Source organism: Melozone crissalis, unplaced genomic scaffold (genome assembly GCF_028551555.1).
Source record: "Melozone crissalis strain CALT ecotype California unplaced genomic scaffold, PUWL_Pcris_2 ptg000034l_1, whole genome shotgun sequence".
In the NCBI taxonomy this organism is placed as follows: domain Eukaryota; kingdom Metazoa; phylum Chordata; class Aves; order Passeriformes; family Passerellidae; genus Melozone; species Melozone crissalis.
In genome coordinates this window covers 4,916,664-4,943,158 of record NW_026535812.1, presented here as the reverse complement: position 1 = coordinate 4,943,158, position 26,495 = coordinate 4,916,664, and the positions used below count along the sequence as shown (strand labels likewise).

General features: G+C 53.0%; 1 protein-coding gene across 1 annotated transcript; it reads right to left on the bottom strand.

Annotated features, from left to right (window-relative positions):
• Window positions 1-1,554: 1,554 nt before the first annotated feature.
• Window positions 1,555-15,243, bottom strand: TSPEAR (thrombospondin type laminin G domain and EAR repeats). The gene is made up of 12 exons (XM_054283007.1): window positions 15,126-15,243; window positions 11,612-11,832; window positions 11,297-11,535; window positions 10,316-10,406; window positions 9,759-9,915; window positions 8,942-9,073; window positions 6,253-6,485; window positions 4,821-5,007; window positions 2,776-3,005; window positions 2,512-2,699; window positions 1,889-1,990; window positions 1,555-1,708 (listed from the first exon to the last, which is right to left on the bottom strand). The coding sequence occupies exons 1-12, from the start codon at window positions 15,241-15,243 to the stop codon at window positions 1,555-1,557; spliced, it is 2,052 nt and encodes a 683-aa protein (XP_054138982.1).
• Window positions 15,244-26,495: the final 11,252 nt, after the last annotated feature.

Genomic DNA, 26,495 nt, shown 5'->3' with positions numbered 1-26,495 from the left:
CACACCCTTGTGGTTGGGAGAGATGGGTTGTGGGGCCAGGAGGTCCCTGCAGGGGGGCAGAGGGGTCACCCCATGCTGGCTCCAGCGAGGCACCAGCCTTGCCAAGGGCAGCGCAGCCTCCCCAGGGCCCTCAGCACCAGGCAACTCCAAAGCCTCTGCTTCCTCAATAAAGGAAAAGCCCTCAGGGTTTGTGCTGTGCTGGGAGATGAGTGTCCAGGGAGGGTGGTGGTGCTCATGGTGCTTGGGGGGGGCTTATCCTAATCCAATCTGCCTAAATTCAATGTACCAGCACAACTCCCATTAGGCGCCCTCCCCTCCCACCCTCAGCTGAGTCCCAAGCAAGGACCAGCTGCCCAAATACATGTGATCTTGCCTTATCTTACCCTTCTCGGGCTGAATTAGAGTTGTTGCTCAGAGCTCAGTGATGGAAGGAAATCAAATTGTCCCTTTTCTCACAGGGGAGAAATGGCCCTTCCTGGAAGAGTTGCACTGAACAGGGCGAGGAGGAGGGAGGGATGCAGACGCTCACCCTGCAGGTCTGGACCCTGCAAAAGTTCAGGCTGTGACTCCCCCCAGCCCTTCTTGATGGGGCTGGCACCTCCTGAGTGCTCCCAGTGCTGGGGTGGGTGTCCCAGCTGATCAGGAACCCTGGCTCTGGGAAGGCTGAGAGGGGCTCTGGGACACCCAGTGGGTGGAACAGAGGGGCACCCCCAACCCAGCACACTCCTGAGCTCAGGGCCACCCCATCCTCACTGGGCATAGCCATGGACATTCAGGGGTGATTTGTTGGGTGAAGGGATGCAGAGCAGCATGTGGGAGAAAGGCTGGGTGCACACACTTTATTAGAGCTCTGGTTAAGCAAAAGAGTCTTCCCCAGCAAAGGTGAGGAAAAGAAAAGAGGCCACAGTTGCACCTGAAGCAGGTTTGGGTTTTCCCCACTCCCGTGGCAGCTGGGTGGGTCCAAATGCAAAGCAGGTTCGCTCAGGGGTCCCTAACCCCAGGCATGGAGCAGTGCTGGCCCTGGAGCACACCAACAGCTCTGAACTTGTTGAAGGAGAACCAACCCAGAGAGGGAGACGGGCAGCACTGCGGCAGTGGCACGAAGGTGACGTGAAGAATGGCTGCAATGCCACACCAGCTGTCCTCAGGAACATCACAGCCCAGGCAGGCAGAGCCAAGCCTGGACACGCTTTTCCCCACAATTTCTCACGTGTTTACTCCCCTGTGTCATACACGCATCCCAGCAGCTCCTGCCCTGCTCTGCCTTTGTGCAGGCTCTGGGTCCTTCCTGGGCACTGGAAATTGCCTGGAACCACGGTCCTACTAAGCCAGGGATGCACCCAGGCTCCACAACCTTGGCTAGGACATGGCGGTGGCAGAGCTTTCCCAGGAGAAACAGCCCCTGGACAAGGCTGCAGAGAGCCTGGAGCTCTCCCCTCCTCTTCCTCTTCCTCCCTTCCTGCAGCAGCCCCTTCCCGGCTGATGCTCTGATGCTGCAGCCATTCCCGGCTCTGCGTCCCTCTCCCCCGACGGGCTGGGCGTGTCTCGGCTGCCTCAGGTGGTTTTCAGCCTGAGCACCTTGGAGAGCGGCTCCCTGGCGCTGGAGTAGAGCAGGAAGGAGCCCTCGGCGGTGTGGAACGCCTCCCAGTCCCTGCAGCCCACCGTGGGCAGCTGGTGCGCTGCCACAAAGCCTTCGTAGCCCTGCCACCTGCATAGGGAGGGCAGGGTGCCATGGGGATGCCATGTCCCTGCTGTGTTCCAGGGTGGGATGTCCCATCCCTGCCTGGAAACAGGGAATAACCCTGCACACCCACCCTGGGGAGGTGCAGCAGGGTGTGCCCGGGGTTGTTCCTGCTGGGAGCAGCCCCCAGCCCACCCTGTGCAGTACCTGTAGATGATGCTGTTGACTGAGAAGGTGAAGCCATCGAAGGAGTTGGCCACCACCAGGAAAGAGTCGTCTCCCACTGAGAAGAACTCCCAGTCCAGGGCACTGGGGAGGGAGTGAGCAGAGGGACAGGTGAGATGACCTCCATGTGGCCACCCCATCCCAGTCTCTGACACATAAAAAGCCCTGCTCTTCCTCACAGGCTGTTCCTGAAATAAATCCATCCTCATTCCCAAAGCTAGGCCCTTCTCCCAGTCCCCACTGGGATTTGGTGCCAAGGAGCCATCACACATCACCCTCCCCACCAGTGCCAGGCCCTGGGAGTGTGAAGCCTGCAGAAACCCTCCAGGAGATAGGCAAGTGCAGTTTTAAACTGAAAGAGAAGAAGCCCTGGCACAGGGTGCAGAGAAGCTGTGGCTGCCCGTGGATCCCTGGCAGTATCCAAGGCCAGGCTGGACAGGGCTTGGAGCAGCCTGGGATGGTGGAAGGTGTCCCTGCCCATGGCAGGGGGTGGAATGAGATGAGCTTTAAGGTTCCTCCCCACCCAAACCATTCTGGGATTCTGTGAGACCTTTGGGTTGCTCAGGGGAAGGACCAAGGAGCACCCTGAACCCTTGCCCAGGTACCTGTAGGTGAGAAGGTCCTGGAATTTAACAAACATCTGGGCCGTGACGTTCAGCTCATAGATGGAGGAGTTGATGGCATAGAAGTTGGAGGGTGCTGGCATCCCACTGTCATAGCTGTGGCTGTTGGCCACAGCCAGGAACACTCTGTCCCCAATGTGGAAAACCTCCCAGTCAGCTGCACCAAACGTCTGTGGGGAAGGAGGCCGTGAGGAGCTGGATGTGGCTGCCCTGTCCAAACACAGAGGAGCAGGGGCCAAGCCTTACCAGGATGGACTGGAAGAGCTGGAAGGAGCCCCTGAGCCAGATGTAGATGTGGGAGTAGATCCTGGTGGAGGTGCCATTGAATGTGTTGGCCACAGCCAGGAAGGAATATGGCCCAATGGTGAAGAACTCCCAGTCGTAGGCTCCAGAGGTAGGAATGGTCTGGTTGGTTTCAAACAGCCCTGTCCTGGGGTTCCACCTGTATATCACACTGTCTATGTTGTGGTTGTTCCCTGGGGGAGACAGATGGGTGCAATGAGGGAAAGCAATTCCTGCTTTGTGGAGGAAACAAGACCCAAAACAAGCTCAGCTCCATGAATATTTGCCAGCAGGTCTTGAGGCTGTTTGCAAGTGACCTGCTGCTCTCCAAGAAGTAGCCAAAGAGATTCTACAGCCTCCATCCCTACCTAAAGACCCCTCCATCCCTATCTAGTGTCTCCATCCCATGGAACACACCAACAGCTTGGCCCAAGTGCACAGTGGCAGCTTTGTGGCAGCCCTGGCAGAGGAGGGACAGGCAGGGGCTTTGTCCCCACACAAGCAGCACTCCAGAGGCTCCCTGCCAGCAGCCCAGGGTGGACAAGCTCTGCTGGCTGTCCCACAGGGATGTGTCCCTATGCCACAGCACTTGTCACAGTTGAGACAGCCACAATACACAGAATGTCACCACACAATTTCAGAAAGCTTCAGCACATACAGAACAGCACCTTACCCCATCAGAAGGCTGCAAGCTCTGCCCTTCTGGTTCTTCAGCCCAGCCTTTTATCCCCTCCTGTTGATGCCCTGCCCCTGTGTGCCCTCTGTTCCCTTTGGTGGTTGGTCAGTGCCCCTGGGCACTCCGTGGCTCATTGCTGTCAGTGCTGCTCACCTGCTGCTCACAGCTGTGCCCATTGGGGCTCAGCCCCACTCCCAGCCACCACAAACTGTGTGCCTACATCCCTAACATTCTGACATTGGGGGCTCCCCCCTGCCCTAAAGCTCCATCCAGCTCCTCCAAGGCTGAGGATCTGGCTTCACCTGCGGCACTGGCAGGTTACACAGTACTGAGGATAAAATTGAAAATAAGCAGAAAGATTCAGCACAGACCCCATCCCCACTTGTCCTTGTCCCCTGCAGCCAGAACCCAGAGGGTGACAGTGTCAGCCACTTGCTCAAGGGCTTTTCTCTCCTCCCAAGGCCTTGGGGGTCCCGGGGGATCCCAGGCTGAGTGCTCAGCTCCCCTGCACTCCTGGGCATGCACGGGGAGCCTGCTCTGAGCAGGGCACTGCCAGGCTCCCAGACTGCTGGCAAGGATGAAAGTTTGACAAGAAAGTCTCACAGATACGCATGCTCGGCAGAAAGATTTCTGAATGTAGAATCTGAAGAAGGAATAGAAATGAAAGCAAGTTTTGATGTAGAAGAAAAGAATTGCTGAGCCAGTCTTACTGGATGAACAAGGAGGCAAAGGGTGTGTTAGTTAGAGGGGTTTTTATGGCTTAGAGCAAAGGATGAACCCACCCCAAACAAGATGATGTTTTTACCAAGCAGAAAGAGAGCACAGGCAAACAAGTCAGCAAATGTTGCAAGTAGAAAAAAGGTCTCAGAATTTTCCACTGCAAGAAAACTGAAAAGCAACTTCTGGCTTAAACTGTAATGTACTAACTTTTAGTGATTGGAGAATAGTAACATGAATATGGTAATTATAGTAGCTATGATAGGCTATAGATAAAAGTTAAGGCATAGATTGGTTCTACTGTATTAAGATGCTCAGCAAAGAAGAGTCTCTAATGCAGTGTAACCAAAAGAGAAGTATATAATGCATTTGTAACCTAAACTAAGGGTCTCCAGGCCTGCCTGCAGCTGGAGCTGACAGCTGTGGGCACAGGCTCTGTCACCCATGACCCTGGACTACTATAACCTCTTGGATGGAATAAACTGCATTTTGTATGCAATAAACTGCATTTTGTATGCAATAAACTGCATTTTGGAGAGCTGCCTGGAGTCCCACATCCCTCATTTCAGCTCTTACAGCAGATACCCCCCTGCAGGGAGCCCTGAGGGCTGGCTACCTTCCCTGTGGTTGACCACAGCCAGGAAAGCCTCTCCCTGGATGACAAAGGCCTCCCAGTCGCGGGCGCTGTGCGTGCTGATCCTCTGGTACGCCAGGAACTTCGCCTTCCTGCGGCTCCACTTGAAAATCACTGAGAACTCCTGGCCCCTCTCGTTCTGCTCAAAATTCGCCACTGCCAGGAAGATCTGGAAAAGGAAAAGCCAGCATGGCTTGGGTTTCTTCTCCTCTCAAAGCAAGAAAACGCAGGGGGAGGTGGGATGGAGGTGGTTGGTGTGGGATGAGATGGTCCCTGAGCTGTTCCCAGGCCACACAAAGTGGGGACAGGGACACAATGGCCTGTGGGGGTCTTTGTGCATGGCAGGGGCACAACTGGCAGCCAGCAGTTCTTAGTCAAGGGGAGGGAGAGCTGAGCTGTCTGCATTCACTCTCCAGCCCCAGGAATGGGGAGCTTGGATGTGAAACGCACTGGGTAAGGAGGGAGGTTCAGCTGACGAACCCCCCTGTAAGCAAAGGTGGTTCAGAACAAAAAAAGGCAGAACAATTACAATAATGCTAACAATTCCCTGAGACAAAACATTTCCCAGACCAAGAAACCCCTGTGGAAGTGTAAGAGACAAGAGTGGTGCAGCAGAGGTGGCCAAGTGCAAGGCAGGGAGCAGCACATCCGAGCTCTGTCACGCTGTGCCACCCCAGTGTCCTTCAGATGGAAGGACATTATGCAGAGATTATGCCCCAGTTTGGGCCACAAAGAGGCACAGGGACACAGCCCACAGAGAGGAAAGAGTCAGTGAGGTCAGCCCTGTACAGGACTAGGGCTTTGTTCAGCCACCCCCAAGGACAGGGCTGTGCTGGGCTGTCCTCCCACAAAAGGTGAATCCCCAGCTCTGCTCTCTCTGCAAGCACCAGTCCAGGGAGACCATTTGGGGCATCTCCAGAAACAGTTTCAGTGGGAAGAGAAAACTCTAGGACAAAGCCAGAATGGGTCACAACAGAGGGGGAACAATCCCAGCTTCTCTGGGGGCCCTGCACAGAGCTGGCTCTCAGCAGATGTCTTTCCTGGGCTCCCCCAAGGTGTTAAGCAGCTTCCCAGGGAGAGAAACCAGGCAAATCCTCTGCTCAAGTCCCAGGGCAGATTGCCCATGGGAGAAGAGGTAGCTCTGAATTCCTGGAATGATTTAAAAGCAAGAGAATTTTAAAATGCAGCAGGTTGGACTCAGCGGGCCTCAAGAGGGAAGTGCAGGCCCTGATGGTACTTCAAGACCATAGGCAGATCTCTGAGATGCAGCTACCTATATTTTCTAAACCTATATTCTCTAAACCATGCCCAAGACTCCAGGCTTCAGAGAACCCAGTGTTGGGCACCTGCAGTTTATGCTTTATACCTTCAGTTTTTATACTGCAACATGGGAGCACCTAGCTGGCAGGCTCACCTTCTTCCCAATGGTGAAATACTTCCAGGACTGTGCCTGGTGTGTGGGGATGTTCTGGTAGTGCACAAACTTGCCGTCAGTCCACCTGTAGATGGCTGATCCTGGGGGTGTGAGCCTGTTGGCCGTGGCTGCAAACAGCCCCAGCCTGGGGATGGAGAACACCTCAACACCCATGGTCTCCGAGTTGGTCACCAGCTTCTGGTGCTCCTCCACGTAGTCCAGCCTGGGTTGGACTGGCAGCCCAGAAAAAAAGAGGGATGAGGTTAAACAGGTGATTTTTAGCTGGAGAGGAGCTTATCGTGGATATTTTTGCCCCCAACAAACAAGAGGAATGGTGAGGAGGACTCCATTGACACCAGAAGGCTAATTAATTACTTTATTATACTGTATTATTCTATGCTATATTACATTACATCTAAATTGAATCTGCCAAGCACTCAACTGCCCAGAATTGCAGCCATGATATTTTCTGAAAAATCCCTTTGCCAGGATTTTTTCTCCTGAGAAGCTGAGAGGCTTCAGAGGAAAAGAAAAATCAATAATTACCTGCTGCTGTGAAATGCAACAGGTGCATCTTTGATTGGTCTATGTGGCTGTTTTTAATTAATGGCCAATCACAGCCCAGCTGTCTCAGATGCTCTGGTCAGTCACAAGATTTTATTATCATTCCATTTCCTTCTCCTGTCAAGGCTTCTGATGAAATCCTTTCTTCTACTCCTTTAGTATGGTTTTAATATAATATATATAATAAAATAATAAATCATCCTTCTGAAACATGGAATCAAGATTCTCATCTCTTCCCTTGTCCTGGGACCCCCTGTGACACCACCACAGAGAATTTGGTGACTGTCAGCCCACAGTCCCAACACACACACATCTGAATTCAAATGGTCAATGAATCAAAACACTCACACCAGAATCCAATTAATCACCAATTCCCTTCAGGTAAACAATCTTTCACAATGCATTCCACTTGTGAACAACACAGGAACAGTAAATGAGATAAGAATTGGTTGGCTTTTTTTTTTTTTCTCTGAGGTTCAGAGGGTATGAAACCCAGAAATATTCTTGGCCAGAATTGTGCCTTGTTTTTTCTCTGTGAAGAGAAATGTGGTGACCCTGCCTCAGTGGAACCTGCTGCTGTGCAGGGCTCTGTGGGACACGTGAAGGTCCTGGTGGCACTGGGGTGAAGGGCCAGACCAAGGGGTGGGAAGAGGCTGACTGCAGCACATCCAGCCCCATCCTGCCCTGTTCTCCAGCAGAGAGCAGAGCTGTGTGTCCCTGGGAGCAGGGAAGGACCCCATGGCACGGATTTTGATCACTTTGGTACATTCATCCTCAAGAGAGCAAGGAGGAGATGACAGCAGGAGAGGTTAGGGAAGGCTGAGACAGAATTAATGCCAGAAATTGGAGCAGAAACCTCCAGAGTGGCCCTGATAGCAGGCAGATGGGCACTGGAAGGGACAAATGGCAAAAAGGGCAGTGTTTGGTGGCACCAAGGGGCACAGGTCAGTAAGACCCCAGCATGAGCTCTCCTTGGAAACAAGGACATCATGCCAATCCTGATGGCTTCCAGAGCTAGGGAAGGAGAGAGGGTCCAGTCATTGCTGTGGGGGACAAATGGCTCATCTAAACCCAGAAAAATGCTGGGAGAGGAGGGAAAGGACGGACAGCTCAGTTAGGGACTTATCCCATCCTCCATGTGCTCTCCAGGGATCCTGGGAAGCCAGCCTGGAGTGAGTGAGAGTGCCAGTGGATGAAATCCACGTCATTATTGAAGAACACTCATCCATCCCAGGCTCTGGTTGCCTTTCCCACCTTGGTCCTCCCACTGATTTCCTTACAAAGTGCCCCACCAGGGCCCAGATGACATGGAGACCTGTGTCTGCCACCCTCACAGTCACCCCCAGTATTTCTGTCAGCTTTTGGGTCTCTGTTTCCCCTTTTCCACCCCACAAATGCTTCTGCACTGGGGCAGCACCCCAACACCCTGAGCATGGCTCTCTGCGGGGTGAGCTGTCCTGCCCAGACAGGTCAGGAGCTCATCCAGCCCAGAAAACTCCCAGGAGGGACAGATAACCTGGAGAAGCACAGAGGCACTTGAATCCAGAGGTGCTCTGGAAGCATCATGGGCACTGAGAGCAAAGCAGAGCAGAGACAGGGGCACCCCCCAGCCCCTCACTGCTGCTGATCCCCATGCCAAAGGGGTCTGGGGGGCAAACTGTGGTTTTCACATGTCCTCTGAACAGAGATAAGCTGTGAGACAGGCAGAGAAGAAGGAAAACACAATTCTTATCTCACTTGCTGTGCCTGTGTTGTGAATGCAACAAAGTAGAATGCAATATGGAAATTGTTCACCCAAAGTGAAGATGTTTTGTTCCCTTGGTCTATCAGGGCCAAGAGTGTGTGTGTTGGACTGTCACAGGACAGACATGGGACAATCAGAAATGAGTGCAGTGTGAGCAATTGTGAGCAAGAGAGAGTGCATGGCAGATTCAGTTTAGATGAAATGTACATAGTATAGTGTAATAAAATAATTAATTAGTCTTCTGATGACAGAGTCAGATGTATGATTCTCTCTCCCCTTTGTCAGTCACCTCTGACTATGTGAGTCACCTTTACAACAGCAAAGCTCAGTTCCTGCTGGGCTGCAAGGCTCTCCTTCCCTCCCCAGAGCCTCCCCGGGTACCTTCCAGCATGGAGAGCCAGGTGCTGCCGTTGCACAGGTAGAGCCCTCTCCGGGAGGCGTTGAACCAGAACTGAGCCTTCTCCTGCTTGGAGCAGCGGGGCCGGGCCCCCAGGGTCACCTTCATGTCAGTCTCTGGGCACAGAGAGCGTTGTCATTATATTGCAAGAGTTCTATCATCATTACATTGCAATGGTTCCATATTGCCAGAGTTTTGTACCCCCTTGATGTTTCTTGTAGGCAGCTCCTCTGGGCACTGACTCTTCCTTGTCCTCACAGCAGCCAACTGACTCCAGTCCCCTCAACCAACCAATCCACTCTTTTATAACACTCTTCTTATTGGCTACAGCTGTGGCCTGTTAACATCAGGCCTGCTCCTAATCCTTAATAATTAACCCAGCTACAACTCTTTAGGGGGTAAGATTACTTTCTATACTACCTTTATTTATTTATGTTCTATCCCCCTACAGGAGAGGAGCCAGGCAGGTGCTTCTCAGTGCACACAGAGGCAGGAGGGGCAAACATCCTGGTCTCATCCCAATAATGGGCAGCAGGCAGTGGGGAAAATGGAATCCCAGCACAGATCTGGGAAGCCACAGACTGGGGCAATCTGTGTGGGGCCACTGACATGAGCCCAGGGAGCCAGACAGGGCCACCCTGTCTGTTCAGGAAGATTTTGGACAGGGATCCCAACACACACACACACACACACACACACACACTGAGAGTGCTGGGGACAGGAATGCCCTCCTCCCCTCTGCTCCTGCTTCATTCCCAGCCCCTTCCTCTCTCTGCTGAGAGCCCGCCTTGGGGCACTGACCGTAGGGGTATTTGAGCACCTCGTTGCTCACTGCCTTTGCAGGGACATCCTGGAGGACACTGGGCACAGAGAGCGTTGCCACTTTGAAGTTCAAGCCGTGGCACATCCGGGGGGTGGCATCAGCTCCTGGCAGCAGCACAAGCTGTCTCAGCAAGCCCTGGGAAAAGCGGGAGCACAGGGATGGAGACCAAGTCCCACAGATCACAGACTGGGAGCTGCAGGTAATTCATGCCTTGGATTTCCTGCCTGACTTCTGCTTGTTGCCCTCCCTCCTGGCATGCAGAAGTGCCCATGGGATTTGTGCACATCTGTCAGATCCCAGATGCACAGCTGGGGCAATCTAACAGCTGGAGTAAGGGGAGCACTGGCACGGGGCTTGGAGCAGCTGCCTTGCAGTGCCTCCACATGGCAGGGACCCACAGGAGGGACTCTGCCTCCTGTGCCATGGCCCAAGCCCTGCCAGCATAGGGGACTGACTGTGGGTCACCCCAGAGCCAGCCAGGAGCAGCCCTGAGCCCCCCTGGGCACCCGGGACAGCCCAGAGCAGGGGCACCTACCGTGAACACGCCTTTCCTCCTCCTCCTGTTGCCCAGGTAGAAGCTGGCTCTCCTCACCGACAGCGAGGCTGGAAATGGGGTCTCCACCACCCTGGGGATGGGCAGAGGAGATGTTTCACAAAAAAGGGCAGTTTCAAAGCAGTGGCCAGAGGAGGTGTGGGTTAAATGGGAAAATAATCTAAGTGTCAGTTCTTAATTGGAAAAGGGAAAATAATCTAGGTGTCAGTTCTTAATTGGGCAGTTTAGCCTTAAAAGACCTTGTAACAAGAGATTGTTGGCCATTTTGTGCCTTCTAATGAAAAGCTGCTGAATCCACAGTAGTGGGACTGTTTTACTGATAAGAAACAATAAACACCTGAGTCCCAACATGAAATACTGTCACAAGTCTTCAATCCAGACCCAGAAAAACCCACAACTGGAACCCCCACAGTGGAAGAACATCACCCTGCCCAACCTGCCGAGCCCCCAGCGCCGCCCCCAACCTACGCATCCTTGGGGTTCTTAATTGGATAGTTGGGTTCTTAATTGGATAGTTTAGCCTTAAAAGACCTTGGAACACGAGATTGTTTGCCATTTTGTGCCTTCTAATGAAAAGCTGCCCAACTCATAGTAGTGAGACTTTTTTACTGATAATAAATAATAAATAATAATAATAACAGTAAACCTGAGTCCGAACATTAATTACTGGACACAATCTACACATCCTTGGGGTTCTTAATAGTTTAGTTCTTAATTGGACAGTTTAGTTCTTAATTGGATAGTTTAGTCTTAAAAGACCTTGTACCAAGAGATTGTTGGCCATTGTGTGCCTTCTATGAAAAGCTGCCCAACTCACAGTAGTGAGACTGTTTTACTGATGAGAAATAATAAACACCTGAGTCCCAACATGAATCACTGTCTCAAGTCTTCAATCCAGACCCAGAAAAACCCACAACTGGTGGAAGAACATCACCCTGCCCGCCCTGCCGAGCCCCAACCTACACATCCTTGGGCACGCTGCAATCCACCGTCAAGGAGAAGGATTGTCCGGACACCGCCAGGACGAGCGTGTGCCAGCGGCTGTCGGAGAGGGACACGTTGGGGAAGGTGACGCGGCTCTGCCATCCCCCGGCGCGCTCCTGGCTCCAGAACATGAAGTGCAGCTTGTCGGGGGCGTAGCGCATCCCCACCAGCACGCCGGGGCTCTCCTCCACCATCAGCGTGAAGATGTACTCGTTCCTCTGCAGAAGGGCACTGGCTGGCACCTGCGGGGCCGTGCCCGGTGCCCATGCCATGCCCAGCCGTGCCCGTGCTCACCTTGGCGGGGCGGCGCAGCGCCCGTAGGGTGACGATGATGGAGAACTCCTCAGGGAAGCGGTCGCAGTGGATGAAGAGCCGCGAGGCGGGGAAGGCCAGGGCGCGGGGCCGCGACGCCGAGAGCTGCAATCCCCGCAGCCCCTGCACCTGCAGGACCCGCATGCCCCGGGCCAGCGCCCCGGCCGGCACCGCCTCCGACAGCACGTCCAGCGGGCGCAGGTCTGTGCCGAGAGACAGCCCAGGGCATTATCCCCAGGTGGGATGTGTGGGGATTTATAAAATTAGAGGGTTCTGGGAAAGCTGAAAAAGGCAGGCTTTAGATAGCGGCAGAACTAAAGCAGCAGCCATGAGATAGGTCAGCAGAAAAATTATTTAAACTGTAGAAAAAGCAAAGGCAAATAGAATAATAGCTTGTGCATTAATGCTTGTCTCATTAGCTTTCTAAGCTGCAGAAAGTTTATCTAGCAAGATATTAAGAAGGTTAAAGCTTAATAATGGAGCTCTGTGCATTGTGTTTTAAGGCTTATAAACAGATATTGTACTGGAAATAAGCAAGCATTGTTTAACCAAAGGTACGTGTGCTTATGGTGATTGGATAGAACTACTGTCAATGTGCTTTTGCTTTGTGTGATTAGTTAAGAAGCTTATAAAGTAAGTTGTAACATTAGGTTTTTTGGCCTGCTGCCTAGATTTTGAGCTGCTAGCATCTTCCCATTATCATAATCATGTAATGAGACTGATGCTGAAAAATAAACAGCTCGAAGCTGTTTCCACAGCAGCCCCGTCTCGTTCATGTCTGTAAATAGCCCCCCTTGCCGGCATCAGGATGGGGTACCCGGTGCTGGCAGAGCAGCAGGATGAGCTGGCGTGCTGCAGGAGCGTGCCAGTCCTTCCCTGGGGTCTGCCCCGAGCCCCTCTCCAGGGCCAGAGCAGAGATTTGCCCTGCAGACACAGGGCTGGCATCTCCATCGCCACAGCGGGAACAGCGAGAGAGCAGAACCGTCTCACTGAGGCAGCTCTGGGTGCTGACTCTGGGGCTGGGACTGGCCAGCCAGGCACCCCCTCGGGATCCCCCCGCCCCAGCAGGCAGGGATGCAGTCTGATCCCTTTGGGATCACTTATGAAGGGCATGGGGGGAATTGTTCTCAGGGTGACATCCCAGATGGCAGTTCCCCAAACCACACTGGCTTCAACAATTGGAACACCTTCCCCAGCATGGTGGGATGGTGGACATCAACCCTTTGGGATCAGTTATGAAGGGCATGGGGGGAATTTTTCTCAGGGTGACATGCCCAGGTCACAGTTCCCCAAACCACACTGGGTTCAACAACTGGAACACCCTCCCCAGCATGGTGGGATGAGGGGGACATCAGCCCTTTGGGATCAGTTATGAAGAGAATGGAGGGAATTGTTCTCAGGGTGACATCCCAGACAGCAGTTCCCTAAACCACACATTGGGTTCAACAACTGGAACACCTTCCTCAATATGGTGGGATGAGGTCTCCATGCTCAGCTGCTTCCAAGGCTGCCACAGCCCGGCTCTCAGGGCAGTGGGGACAGCTCCACCCCTCCGGTGCCGTTCGGGCTCTCCCAGCCCAGCCCTCATTGCACACACGCACTCTCCCAGCAGGCACCAAAACCACTCATTATAAATAATTACCCTCTCCCCAGAGAAGGCAACGCCGTGCCCAGCCCCAGGGCATCGCCCCGGTGAGAGCACACAGCACAGCAGCACCAGAAAGTGCCACCCCATGGAGCAATGCCAGCTCCAACATCGTGGCACAGGCAGGGCTGGAGCAGCTCCGGGGGTTTCTCCTGGCCTGGGACCCTCCTGGTTTTATTTCTGAATGGTTTTCTGGCAGAGCAGGGAGATGGTGCCCGAGAGATGAAGCAGCTCTTGGCTGCACTAACCATCCCCGATTCGGTCCCACCCCGCTGAGACCTGGCTTTTAGTTCCAATTTGTACTAATAAATCCGGGCTGCTGGGGCACAGCAGGAGGGCTGGGAAGGAGGGAGCTGCGAGCAAGGCTGGGCTGTGTGTGTGAATCCAAACCAGCTGCAGAAGGGAAGCGCTTCATCCAACACCAGCCCCGTTCCAGGTGGGCAGAGCCAGGAGGAATCTGCTCGTGTGACTCCATGCAGAGCAGAGCAGGGACATGGGTGAGGTCCTCCTTACGCTGGCAGCTCTGTGTGCCCCCTGCCCACCCCACTGCTGGGTTAAGCAAAGTCCTGGTGGGAGGGGGGGTTTGACTGGAACAGCTTATTTCAGAAATGCATCACTCAGGCAGCAGCCAGTTCCTGTTTTTCCCAGCAAAAAGTACAAGCTGAACTCAGGCTTGGATTTGCAGAGGGGTTTAGGAGCCCCCAGCTGCCCCTGAGACGCTGAGGATGAGCTGGGGGAGAGCTCAGCTGGGGCTGGAGGCTGTGGGCCAGGAAGGGACCAAACCCAAACCCCTAAACCCAAAGGGCTGCCCCCCACATCCATCACTGCTAAGGCTGGCAGGGCAGCTGGGGGGCTCCAGCCCAGCTTGGGCAGCACAGGTGGTTCAGGGGGCCTCGTGCTGGGGTCCCCAGGATGATGCTGGGGCCTCGGCACCCCCAGGATCCCCCAGCCAAGGCTGCTTGGGGACAGCAGGGACATTCCCAGAGAGACTGGAACCCCTCGGGGAAGAGGCAGAAACTCTCCAATCTCTCCCTGTTTTTCTTCTCACATCACCTGGGCTGGAACAAAAAGCAAATACAATTGCCATCAAACTGGGACAAGCCCTAAGCAGCCCCAAAAACGGAGCTCAGTGAGCTCTGCCCACCCAGCACAGGGGATGGCAGAGCCGGGGCACCGGGACCCTCCTGGGCTCGGGAATGACACCGGGGACAGCGGGACGGGAGGGTGGGGATTGTGCCTGTCAGAGCACAGAAAATCCGGGCAGGAGGGATTTTCCAGGGGACTTCATGGCTTTTTCCAGTCCTTCCCCTCCCCTCTGCCTCCAGCAGAACCTGCGACAACGCCTGTGCAGCAGGGACGGGCACAGCTCTCCCACAGGTCCCAGAGGGCTGGGTGCTCCCCTGGTGGCACTGTGGGGGCTGCAAGCACAGCAATGACCCCACAGCCTGCCACCATCCATGGTGCTGCCATGCAGCCCCTGAGGCACCTCGGTCACTCGGGGCGTTGAGCGGGCACTGAGCACCGAAACAGCGGGGCTGGGATGCCAGGAGAGGCTGACCCAAATCAGAGCTCACGTCCTGGGCGTTGCTCCCCCAAATGAGAGCTCACCTCCTGGGCTTTGCCCCCCAAATCAGAGCTCACCTTCTGGACTTTGCCCCCCCCAAAACAGAGCTCACCTCCTGGGCTTTCGCCCCCAAAACAGAGCACACCTTCTGTGATTTGCTCCCCAGAACAGAGCACACTTCGTGGGCTTTGCCCCCTAAATCAGAGCATCCCAGCCCTGGGAGCAGCCCTGTCCCGGCAGGTGAGCCCACCTGTCCCCGGTGCAGCACCCCCGGCCCCGGCTCCTACCTGTGCAGTGCTGCCAGGTCCTGCCCGCCCGGGTGAAGCCGCCGCCGCTGGCCCAGCGCAGCAGAACCACCCAGAGCAGCAGCGGCGCCGCCATCGGGGCCTGCCCGGGGGTGTCCATGCACCGGGACCTGTCCTGGCACCCCCGTGTCGCCCCGGTGTCACCCCCGGTGTCACCTGCAGCCCCGCTCGGTGCCCGTGCCCGGCCCGGGCATCGCCCCCGGGGCACGGCCGGCCCGGCACTGCCGGCTGCAGCCTGCACACAGACATTTAAATGAGAGGTCGGTGGTGGGAGAGGAGGAGTCCCGGCTCCTCCGAGAGCTTTTATCTTTTGCCCAACCCTCTGGAAGGCGGCTTTGGGGAGGGATTTTTTAATCTTTTTTTTTTCCTTTTTTTTTTTTTTTTTGCTTGCTTTCTTTGCTTCCTTTCATTTTTGGTGATTCATTTTTCTTGGCTCACATGGGAGTAGGTGAGAGATGCACCCCTGCCTGGAGAGAGCCGGGTGGGAACCCTCCTGCACCTAAATGCATTGGGTTACAGCTTGTATTGGATGAGAGACCAATGGCCAGATCCCAAAAACTGTGTATTGTTCCCTCAGAATTGTCCCAGGCAGGTGATGCACATCCCATGCCCCAGGCAAGGCTCCATCCCCTGCCACCAAAGTGTCACCAATTCAGAAACCCTGCAGGTTCTGCTGCTGCAAGGGAAGCACCAGCAGTGGGAAAGCTCCCTGCTCACAGCGAGAGCTCTGCTGGGCTCCACCAGCCACAGAATCAGCCTCTTCCACTCCCCAAACAATTGAAACAGGCTCCCACCCCCCTCCATCCCCACGGCCTCCCTGCGAGGCGAGCGCCGCAATGGAAAGCGGATTTTTGGCGAGGACCAAACGCCAAAAACTGTGTCGCAAACTGGGGGTTTTGTCAGCGAGGAGGAGCCAGAGCTGAACCCACAGCCGTGTTTGCTGTCAGTCTGTCCCCACCCCAGAGTGCTGGGAGTGAGGGTGCAGCCTAAGGAGCGCAGCACCATGCCCACACCTTGGTCCCACCGCCCAACAGGATCTGTGCTGAGCCCCACGAAGGGCAAGACAGCAGAACATTGGTGCCTCTGTCTCAGAGCTGGAGATGGCTGTGTGTCTGTCCAACAGCCCCAGCAGGGCTGCATGGAGCCCCCCCTCCCAACAGCCTCCCTTAGGGATCCTCCAAATTAGGATTCTACCTGGATCGTGCTTAAACAGAGCTTGACGTCTCTGCAAGAGATGAAACACTGCTCTCTCCTCATCCTCATCCTCATGCTAGGGATGGTGTCCAGTGGCACAGCCATAACCAAACCTGGGGGTCCTGAATGGCACCTGGGAGTTCCAAATGGCCCCTGAGAATTCCAAATGGCAGCTGGGGGCCCTGAATGGCAGCTGCTGGAGGTGAACACAAGGCATGCAGGAGGACAAACCACCCCATCTCTCCTGACAGGCACAGTCCCTCCTGATACTCCTCACGGCCCTGAGGGCGCCCACCAGGGCTGGGACTGGGAGCAGTCACCCCAATGGAGCCCCAGGCCATCTCCAGGATGGAAATTGGTGTTCTTGGTGTTCCAGGCATGTTTGGCAGAGAGGTGGGCACTGGAGGGGAGGCTCCTGTCAGGTTGGAGCCGGGGAAGGCATCACAAACAAGAATCAGAGCCACCACATTCCCCAGGGCTGCACACATGTGTCAAGTTAAGCGTGGCTTTGGGAGCTGGCAGAACTGCCCTGAGCAAGGGATGGATTTGGGGAAGGCTCCTGCTGAGGCTCTGCAAGGGTCCAGGGAGGGAGGGAAAGTCCTGGCGGAGATTCCGGGTCCATTTGTTTTCCAAAGGGGATGCAGCTACCTTTAAATGCTTTCTTGGCCAAAAAAACCAGTCAGTGGGGACATCCTCAGAGCCGAGGACACGCTGTGAGACACAGGGAGACCTGTGGGCTTCCAGGCCAGAGGTGGAGGGACTGAAGCCCCCCAGTGATGAGCACAGAGGACGTGGCGGGCTCAGGCTGCTGTTCAGCCACGTTAATGAACATTCTCCAGGTGAGGACAGGGACATTGAAGGTCCTGGAGGGTTTTGCCCCTCTCTGGGCTGGATGCTGGCGTGGCAGGAGATGGTGGAGTGGCTTGGCCAGGGCCTGGTGCTCTGCTCCTGCCTGGGGAGCTGAGCTGTGATGTGAAGTAAGGACAGGGACACATCGCTCCCCGCTGTCACATTGGGTCCAGGACCTGCTCCGTGTCCCCAGGACAGTAGGAAGTGGTCTGCAAAATATCTCCTAAGCACACAGGCACACATTCCTGTGTGCAGCAACAAGCACGAGGGGATGAAATAAAAGAGACAAACAGCGAGACGTTTGCCTAACTCGCATGGGGCGTAAATGAAACCATGTGGTGGCTCCACAGAACAAAATGATCCTTGGGTTTTCACCAGAAAGGTTTGGCCCTCCCTGGGCTAGGAAAGGTTGAGAAAGCCATCTGCAGGCAATCCACTGGGAGCAGAGCTTTCCTGCAGGGGACAGTGCGAGGAGGGCACCTCGCTGACGCCAGGGGCCGGCTGGACCCTGCACACGGGGGAACGTTCCTGCCCTTCCAAGGCTGTAACTCATTCCTTATTATTTGCAGACACAAAGCCGTGTTTCAGGGCTTCATGCCTTATTCATTTCAGTCTTTATTCCTCACATCTGTATACAATCAGAGGATCCTTTAGGTTGGAAAAGACCTCTAAGTCCGTCAAGTATTTTTCCTCTGAAACGCAGCGCAGGCATCAGCAAGGGCAGAGCTTTGAGGGACCCCATAAGTAACTGATGGACAAATGTCCATCCCATGGTGTCCCCAAATTTTGTCTGCACCAGCAGGGCCAGCAGAGCCTGCCACACTCACATCCACGGGGAGAGAGCTGGAGGTCAGTGATGAGCACGTGGAGCTGGTCTCACCTGTGTAAGCAACAGGGTGGACATCAGCCCTTTGGGATCACTTATGAACAGGATGGAAGGAATTGTTCTCAGAGTGACATCCTAGATCACAGTTCCCCAAACCACACTGGGTTCAACAACTGGAACACCTTCCCCAGCATGGTGGGATGAGGGGAACACCAGCCCTTTGGGATCAGTTGTGAAGGGAATGGGGGGAATTGTTCTCACAGTGACATCCCAGATTGCAGTTCTACAAACCACAGTTTGGCTTCAACAACAGCAACACCTTCCCTAGCTAGTGATGGTGTGATGTGGTGGACATCAGCCCTTTGGGATCACTTATGAAGGGCATGGGGGGAATTGTTCTCAGGGTGACATCCCAGATCACAGTTCCCCAAACCACACTATGGCTTCAACAACTGGAACACCTTCCCCAGGATGGTGGGATGAGGTGGACATCAGCCCTTTGGGATTGGTTATGAAGGGGATGAGGGGAATTGTTCTCAGAGTGACATCCCAGATCGCAGTTCCCCAAACCACACTTTGGCCTCAACAACTGGAACACCTTCCCCAGCATGGTGGGATGAGGCCTCCATACTCAGCCACTTCCAGGGCTCCTCTCTTGTCACCTCTGCCCTTTCTCCCAGGCTGGAAATCTTCCCTGGAGCAACCTGAGCTCCCTGAGTCCAACCCAGCACCACAGAACAGTTCCGGCAGGAGATCCCCACCCCAGGAAACCTGTCAGCGTCGTACAGAAGCGCAAATGTCTTTAACCCCAACGCCTTTCAAAAGCTGAATTCCCAGAAGTTTTGGAGAGGTTCTGCCAGGAAAAGTTTTATGAAAGACTGGGAGGATTGCAAAAGGCACCGTTTTTAGGAAAACCACCAAAACAAAAAAAAAAGCACAAAGCCGCCCCAACGCAGCAAGTCCTGCTGCCAGCTTCCCAGCATGGAGCTGCCTTTGGGAGCAATCCCTGCCAGCCACCAGCATCGTGTCCCAGAGCCCTCCCTGGCCCCACACCCACTGCCAGCCCCGGGGAAGGAAGGAGCTTGGAGCCCCCAGCCTGCTTTGGCCATGGCTTGCAGCCCATGCGCCCGTCCAGGCAGCCAGGAGGAAGCTGAGCATCCTGCCCTGCATTTGGAGGACACATGGCAGCTGAGCTGGCAGGCTCTGAAAGGCCTCCAGAAAGCAGACACTTAACTTTCACCAGTACAAGGGAAGACAGGCTTTGAGACCATGCTTTGAGACCACACTTCCACACTTCCCAGAGCTGTTTCAGATGGGGCTGTGCAGCCCCCACAGCTGCATCTCCCCTCATTTCGCCCTGCATGTGACCAACAGCTCTTCACCATTGCCTGTCCCTTGTTGATGTAGTTGTTTTAATTTTTGTCACTTTCCCCCAGTGTGCCCAAACCTGTTGAAGAGGCTGAGCCACCTCCCCACAGCTGCAGGATCCCCAGACTCACCACTTTGGATGGACAGCATCCAACCCAGGCAAATGTGAGCACACCAACTGTGGGAACAGTGATCTGGGTGTTTTCTGTAGATCTCAGAGGCAAAAGAGCAGGACAGGGGCCTGCAGGTCACTGGGTGGTGGTGCAGGAGATGCAGGAGCTCTGCCTGAGCCCCCTGCTCCACCTGCAATGGGAAAATTCTGCTTGGCTTGGAGCTCAGCTGAGATCTGTCCACAAAGGGGAAAAACAGAGTTCAGAGGCCAAGGGGAAGGAGGCAACACTCATGTTCCATGCTCGCTGCCTGTGCTTTAATCTCCTTCAGCAATGACTCGTCCCCACACCTGGGGTTGTGCAGAGCAGCTGGGGTTTGGAAACACCTGAGATTTCTTCCCTGCATCAGGATCAGCAGCTCAGCAGGCTGAGCATGCACACCCAGGGGCTCTGAGTGGGGAGATGCCGGCTTGGCCAAGCAAACCCCATGCCAATGCTCTGTGCTGACCTAGAGATTGTGGGCTCTCCATCCCTGAAAATGTCCAAGGCCAGGCGGGATGGGGATTGGAGGAAGCTGGGCTGGTGGAAGGTGGATTGGAGTGAGATGAGCTTCAATATCTCTCCCAACACAAACCACTCAGGGATTCTGATGCTGTGATCTCTCTGTGTAGGCTGCCTTGGGGTAACACCTGAGCCCCAGGGCTGGCTCTGGCATGGGGAATCTCCCTTGGCACGGCAGGGGGAAACCCTCCCACGCCTCTGCTTGCAGCCTTTTGATCTGGGCAGTGACCACAGCACCAGCTCTCAGCAGGCAGATGGCTGTCAGCAGCACAGGGAGCCACAGCAAGGAAACCCAGGGATTTTCCCCACACGCTCGGGCCCACTGAGGGCTGGCAGGGATAGAAAATGGGAAGCACAGTGCTGAAATGATCCCATGGCTGCCAGGCGAGGGTCCAGTCAGCAATTCCTGTGCCACAAATCCACCTCAGACTGCTTGCCCCAGGAGAGTGTGGGCACCAAAATCCCCAGTGCTGGCAGCAAATCTGGCTGAGATCACGGCCTGAGTCCCTGCAGCAAACAGCAGCTTCAGCACCCACAGCCATAAGAAACCTCCTGCCCCAGACACAGAGAATCACTGGCCAATTTTATCTCTGATTCGTATGACAATGTCAAACTTTAACGTGAAAAGTGCATATTATATGGCTCTATGCAGATATTTACTATATGTATTTGGTTGTATTGATTAGTAGTGCTGTATTAACATTTTAATAGTGTGGTAAATTTAGTTTCGTAGTTAAAAGGTAACTTTTGTAGTTAAAATAGGAACTATGGATGTAGGATATATATTTTTTTTAAGAAAGGAATGAGGTACTTGAACCAGATAGCAGCCACAGGACACTTAAATCTTTCAGAAAAAGAGAATTTATTGCTCCATTATCAGAAGAAATTAACTTCTTCCTGCCTTGCTCAGGCGTGAAGACACTGTCAGGATTCAGAGGAAGAAGTTGATGATGACCAGACAGAATCCTGTGTTTGAATGGAATTTATGCATCATGTATGACATGTATGAATATTCAACGGGCTATTGTTTTTAAGGGTTAATCCTCTGTTAATGTATGTTCTTTTTCAGGCTTGTGCTGCCCAGAAAAAGGTACACTGTCCGTAACTGTTTGTTTCTATTGTCTCATATTGTTCTAATCCAAATTGTCCAAATTTTTATTACTCTAATTATATTATTATTATTTTATAACCATTTTATTACTATTAAACTTTTAAAAATTTTAAGACCAAGTGCTTGGTGTTTTCCGCATTAATTCCCCCAGGAGCAGCGATCCCGGCTCGGAGGAGTGGGGCAGGCGGTGGGACAGGCGGGCTCTCCGTGCCCACCCGCCGGCTCCCTCTCCTCCGACATCCGGCAAGGAAAGGGAACAAAGGCAGAGAACAATTCCTATTGTTTTCCACGACTTTCTTCAGGGCAGCTCTTCCAGCGCGATGCTGCTGCCCAGGCTCTCCGGCTGCGGCACCACGGCCCCCTGCGCTCTGGGGGTGGGCTTCCCCTGCCACCGACCCTCCGAGCTCCCCACCAGCACACAGACAGCTCTGTCAGCAGGGTTATCCACCCACCACAGCTCCTCTCCCACTCCACAAGAAGCCACAGCAAGGAAACCCAGGGATTTTCTGGGAAAATTCCCACTGGGAATCCCTGAGATGCTCAGGCGTGGGAATATGGCAGTGCTGGGTTGATGGTTTGTCTCCGTGAACTCAGAGGTCTTGTCCAAATGAACGATTCTGTGATGACACCCAGACTCCTGTAACCAACCAAGGAACAGAGCCTGTGGTGGGGAAGGGGTGAGCTCAGCATGGGCTCAAAGTGAAGATCATCACCCTGATCACTTCTCCAAGTGAAGGAGAATCATTCCTGATCACTTCTCAAAGGGAAGGAGATCATCACCCTGATCACTTCTCCAAGTGAAGATCACCCTGATCACTTCTCAAAGGGAAGGAGATCACCCTGATCACTTCCCAAAGTGAAGGAGATCACCCTGATCACCTCCCTGAGTCTCCAAGGGGGAACAGAAGCATCTACAGAAGAATCACAGAATGGTTTGGGAATCAGAGAATGGAAGGGACCTTAAAGCTCACCCAGTTCCACCCCACGGGCATGGGCAGGGACATCTTCCACTATCCCAGGTTGCTCCAAGCCTTGTCCAACCTGGCCTTGGACACTTTCAGGGACTGGGCAGCTAGAGTTTGTCCTCTGAGCAAAGAAGGAATCTACTGTGTGAGAGAGAATTCAACCTATGAGTCTTGTAGGATGGTGATGGATGGATAAAATAAAGCATATGCCCCTGGTCACTGACTGGGTGTTCCAGGGACAGATGCTGAAAGTTTCAAATGTTAAGTGAGGCTGGATGGGGACACTTTGGACAAGTGGCTTCTCCAATAATACTGATGTTTTTGTAAAGCCACGCTTCATACAGTGCCTTGGGAGCTCCCCACAGCCCACAAACCCCAGGCCTCCCACCAAGGCCATGGTTCCAAGGAGAAGATCCCATATCAAACCAGGATCTGGCCAAGGACAAAGCTCAACTTCTAACTGCCTCTCCAGACAAAGTGAGCTTGAAAACACCCGGACTCCAGCCTGCCTGTCTGCCATCCTCCTCCATTGCAAGAACTGGTGAGAAAATCTGGGCTCTGGCTGAGCAAGGCCCTCTGGAGCCACCCTCACAGCAAGCCTGTCAGATACCAAGGAAGGATCTCCAACCCCAGAGGTTTTTGCTTCAGAACAAGTTCACCTGATCCAACCCACTCCATATTTCACCATTTCCTAGTTCCCAGAAGGATGAATGGCAAGGGGAAGCAAGGGGATGAGCTCTGGTGTTCATTTTCAGCTTGGAGACCTGGCCATGCCTCTAACACACCTGTCTCACAGAGGGAGATCCCCCAGCACCCGACCTGCTGAGCAAGCTTGGAGGGATCCAATCTGATCAGATCTCAGGGATCTGACCTGAAGATCCCTCAAGACAGGAATCCTGGTGAAGCACCACACCAGGAGAGCAGTCTGTGTGAGCCCATCCCAGGCAGACTTAGCAAAGAAACCCAGATTCATTCAACATCCCCATGCCAGCCCAATTGGGTTCAATCTGCCAAATTATTTTGGCATGGGGAGAACTGTTTGGGGCCCAAACTTCCATCCCAGCTGTGGGTGAAGAGCCTCCCCATGCTGGGCCCTGCACCCAGAGCGTGGGTGCCCCCCAACCCCTGCGTGTTGCATCCTGCATTTCTCTGCTTTGAACCCACCCTGGCTGCAGCAGGGGTGTTTGCCTTCCCTCCTCAGGGAGCTCTGGCCCAGGACAGCCCTTCCTGGCTGTGGCATTCACATTCTCTGGAAAAAGTCCTTCAACCAAAGGGTTTTTCTCCTGGGAAGCTGAAAGGCAGAGAGAGGCCTCAGAGAAAAGGAAGACAATTCTTATCTCATTTGCTTCTCCTGTGTTGTGCTCATGTGGAATGTGTTTGGAGATTGTTTCCCACAGGTGATTGTTCCAATGGATTCTGGTGTGAGTTGTTTTCAGTCCTTGGCCAATTGGGGCCAAGCTGTGTCAGGACTCTGGAAAGAGTAACAAGTTTTCATTATCTTTTTAGCATTCACTAAGTATCCTTCCTGTATTCCTTAGTATAGTGTATTATACCTTAAAGCTCATCCAGTCCCACCCCCTGCCATGGGCAGGGACACCTTCCACTATCCCAGGCTGCTCCAAGCCCCACCAACCTGGCCTTGGACACTGCTAGGGATGGGGCAGCCACAGCTTCTTCTCTGAGCCACAGTTTCTTCTCTTCCTTCTGTATTCTTTAGTACAGTATATTATACTATAATACAGTATAAGTAATAAATTAGCCTTTTATATTATAATATAGTATAATAAAGTAATAAATTAGCCTTCTCACATGGAGTCAGATGCATCATTCTCTCCCTCCATTGCTGGGTGTCCCTGGCTGGAGGGACTGCCAGGTATTGGAAAATGCAGATCTGAAATAGCCAGGTATTTCAGATCTGTGCTGCTTGTCCTTTCCATCCTCACAGGGGTAAAACACACAAAGCATCCTCACCAGGCAGACACCTGGCACAGAGCTTCCCTGCTGCATCCATCCCAGTGCACAACAGCACCTTCCATTCAGGATATCACCCCAGAAAGGCAAAAAAAAAGCTGGCAGGGAGCCCAGGGCTGGCTCTGCCCCCGAGCGGCAGCCCTTTCATGTGGCTCCAACGCCTCTCACACTTTCAAAGGCACACCAACCCACTCCATGGATGTCTCACAGCCCACTGTGTGTGTTCTGACAGAGCCCCTCTGCCAAGGAAAAACAACAGCGAGCGTGTGTGGATGTGTGTATACACAAAGGATTGACAGAGGATGTTGCTTGCATTTTTACAGCTTTGTTGGAGGGTTTGGTTGGGGTTCTTTTTTTAATATAAAAGCCTAAAGCAAATACAATGCAGAGAAAAGGATTTTTTAAAAAAATCTTTAATACTTTACCTACATGCATAACACCTGTAGAGCTCTGACACTCCCCAAGGAACATGTTTTATAGTAAGTGTTTCAGGCTGAAAAAAGACAACTGCTTAGAAAAACATTGCTACTGGCCACTACTGCACATCCTGCCAACATGAGCGCTCATTCAGGGACACAATTAAGTCTTTTAGGGAAATCTATCCCAGGAGCTACACACCAGCTTTGCAAGCTTCAACCTTCAGGTGTTCCCCACCTGCAGGAGCTGAACCCTCCTGCTTTATGCAAGGATTCAGTTTGTAGCAGAATAATGAAGTTTTAGTTCTTTTTGGCAAATAGAAGCAGGGAATCTAACCTTTAAACCTTCCACAGAATCCCAAAATGGTGTGGGTTGGAAGGGGCCTTAAAGCTCATCCCATTCCATTCTCTGCCATGGGCAGGGACACCTTCCACTATCCCAGGTTGCTCCAAGCCCTGGCCTTGGACATTTCCAGCCTGTGCCAGGGCCTCACCTCCCTCACAGGGAGGAATTCCTTCCTAAAAGATCACAATGAACAATGAATTTCAATGCATACAAATGCTCACCCTCTGCCTTCAGCTGAATAAACAGCCACCAGGCAGGACAGTTCTCACCTCAACACCAAGTTTCAGTCCTCTGAGGTGAATTTCTGCCCACATTCTGCCACCTTTAAGACTGAGAGGTGGATATGGTCACTGGGTGGCTTCAAATGCGCATCAGCAAGCCCACTGCACGTCAGTCACTTAAAAAGAAAGGTTTTTTACTTTTGAACAGAGATTTGAGGACTATGGGAGCTCTGAGTAGGAACTGGGCATCTGAGAAATCTGCTTGAGTGGAAATTATCCCTGTTTATGGCAGGGGGCTGGAACTAGATGGTCTTTAGGGTCTGTTCCCATCCAAACCATTCAGTGATTCTATGATCTCTGTGTCCTCCTCAAATCCAAGTGCTGATACCAGCACATCCTGAATGAATTCACCTGTTGCACGTTCACAAGAACTTCCTAGGCCAGACACATGGATATAATGACAAACTACACATCTGCCCACTGTCAGATTTTTATAGTTTTCTTTGAATCACCCACTGCCAGCACTAGAGACAAGACATTTGCCTGGAAAGCCCATGCAGTCATGTCAGCTCTTTCACTCCTAAAGGATGCCACGTTTTAGCTGGGTTAGAATGAACCCTTCCACCCCTTTGGAGCAGGTCTCTTGGCTGTGTGGTTACTCACATACAACACCCACTGCAATACATTTGTGTACAACTATAAAAGGAGAAAATAGAAGCACTTTATTTTCAGTATACAGACTAAATCCCACCATAAAATCAAGATAATGAACAAGCACACATGAATAAAACACTCAGCACTTAAGCAAACCCCATTTTTGCCATGTCTGTGTTTCTGCAGTGGCTCCTGCAGCTCCCCAGGGTTGCTCCCAAAGGTGGCTGCAGTACTCCCAGGAACAATCCTCCCTCTACTACACAAAACACTCCCAGTTTGCATAAAGTGCTACATTTTCCTGTATGCCTTGAAATACTAGTTAGGTACAACACTATTTCATCATCTCTGCTCCCAAACTATGTCCAGTCCCCCTTCCACCCTGACATCAAAGCCACAATTATTCTACAAGGAGGTAAAAATCAGCAGGTTGTAGCAATACAACTCTCCAGAGGTGCACAACAATGGCCAAGTGTGATCTGCAGCACAGACAGCAAGACAGAAATGCTGAACAGCTGTACCACACACATGCACACAATCACCTCTGTATAGCCTTCTTCATGGTGTGACTCCTTCCACATCACACTTTTTCACATTAAAAAAAAAACAACAGCCCTTGTCAAATTTAGCCCATTTAAAGCTGCCAACAAAATTGGGTTCCATGTGCTATCAATGGGCATGTTATTGCTTGTAGTAAATTGGAGAAATTTGGACCTACACATGAGATTGGCTTGCAAAGCAGAAAGGTCAGCAGAGGCCCCTC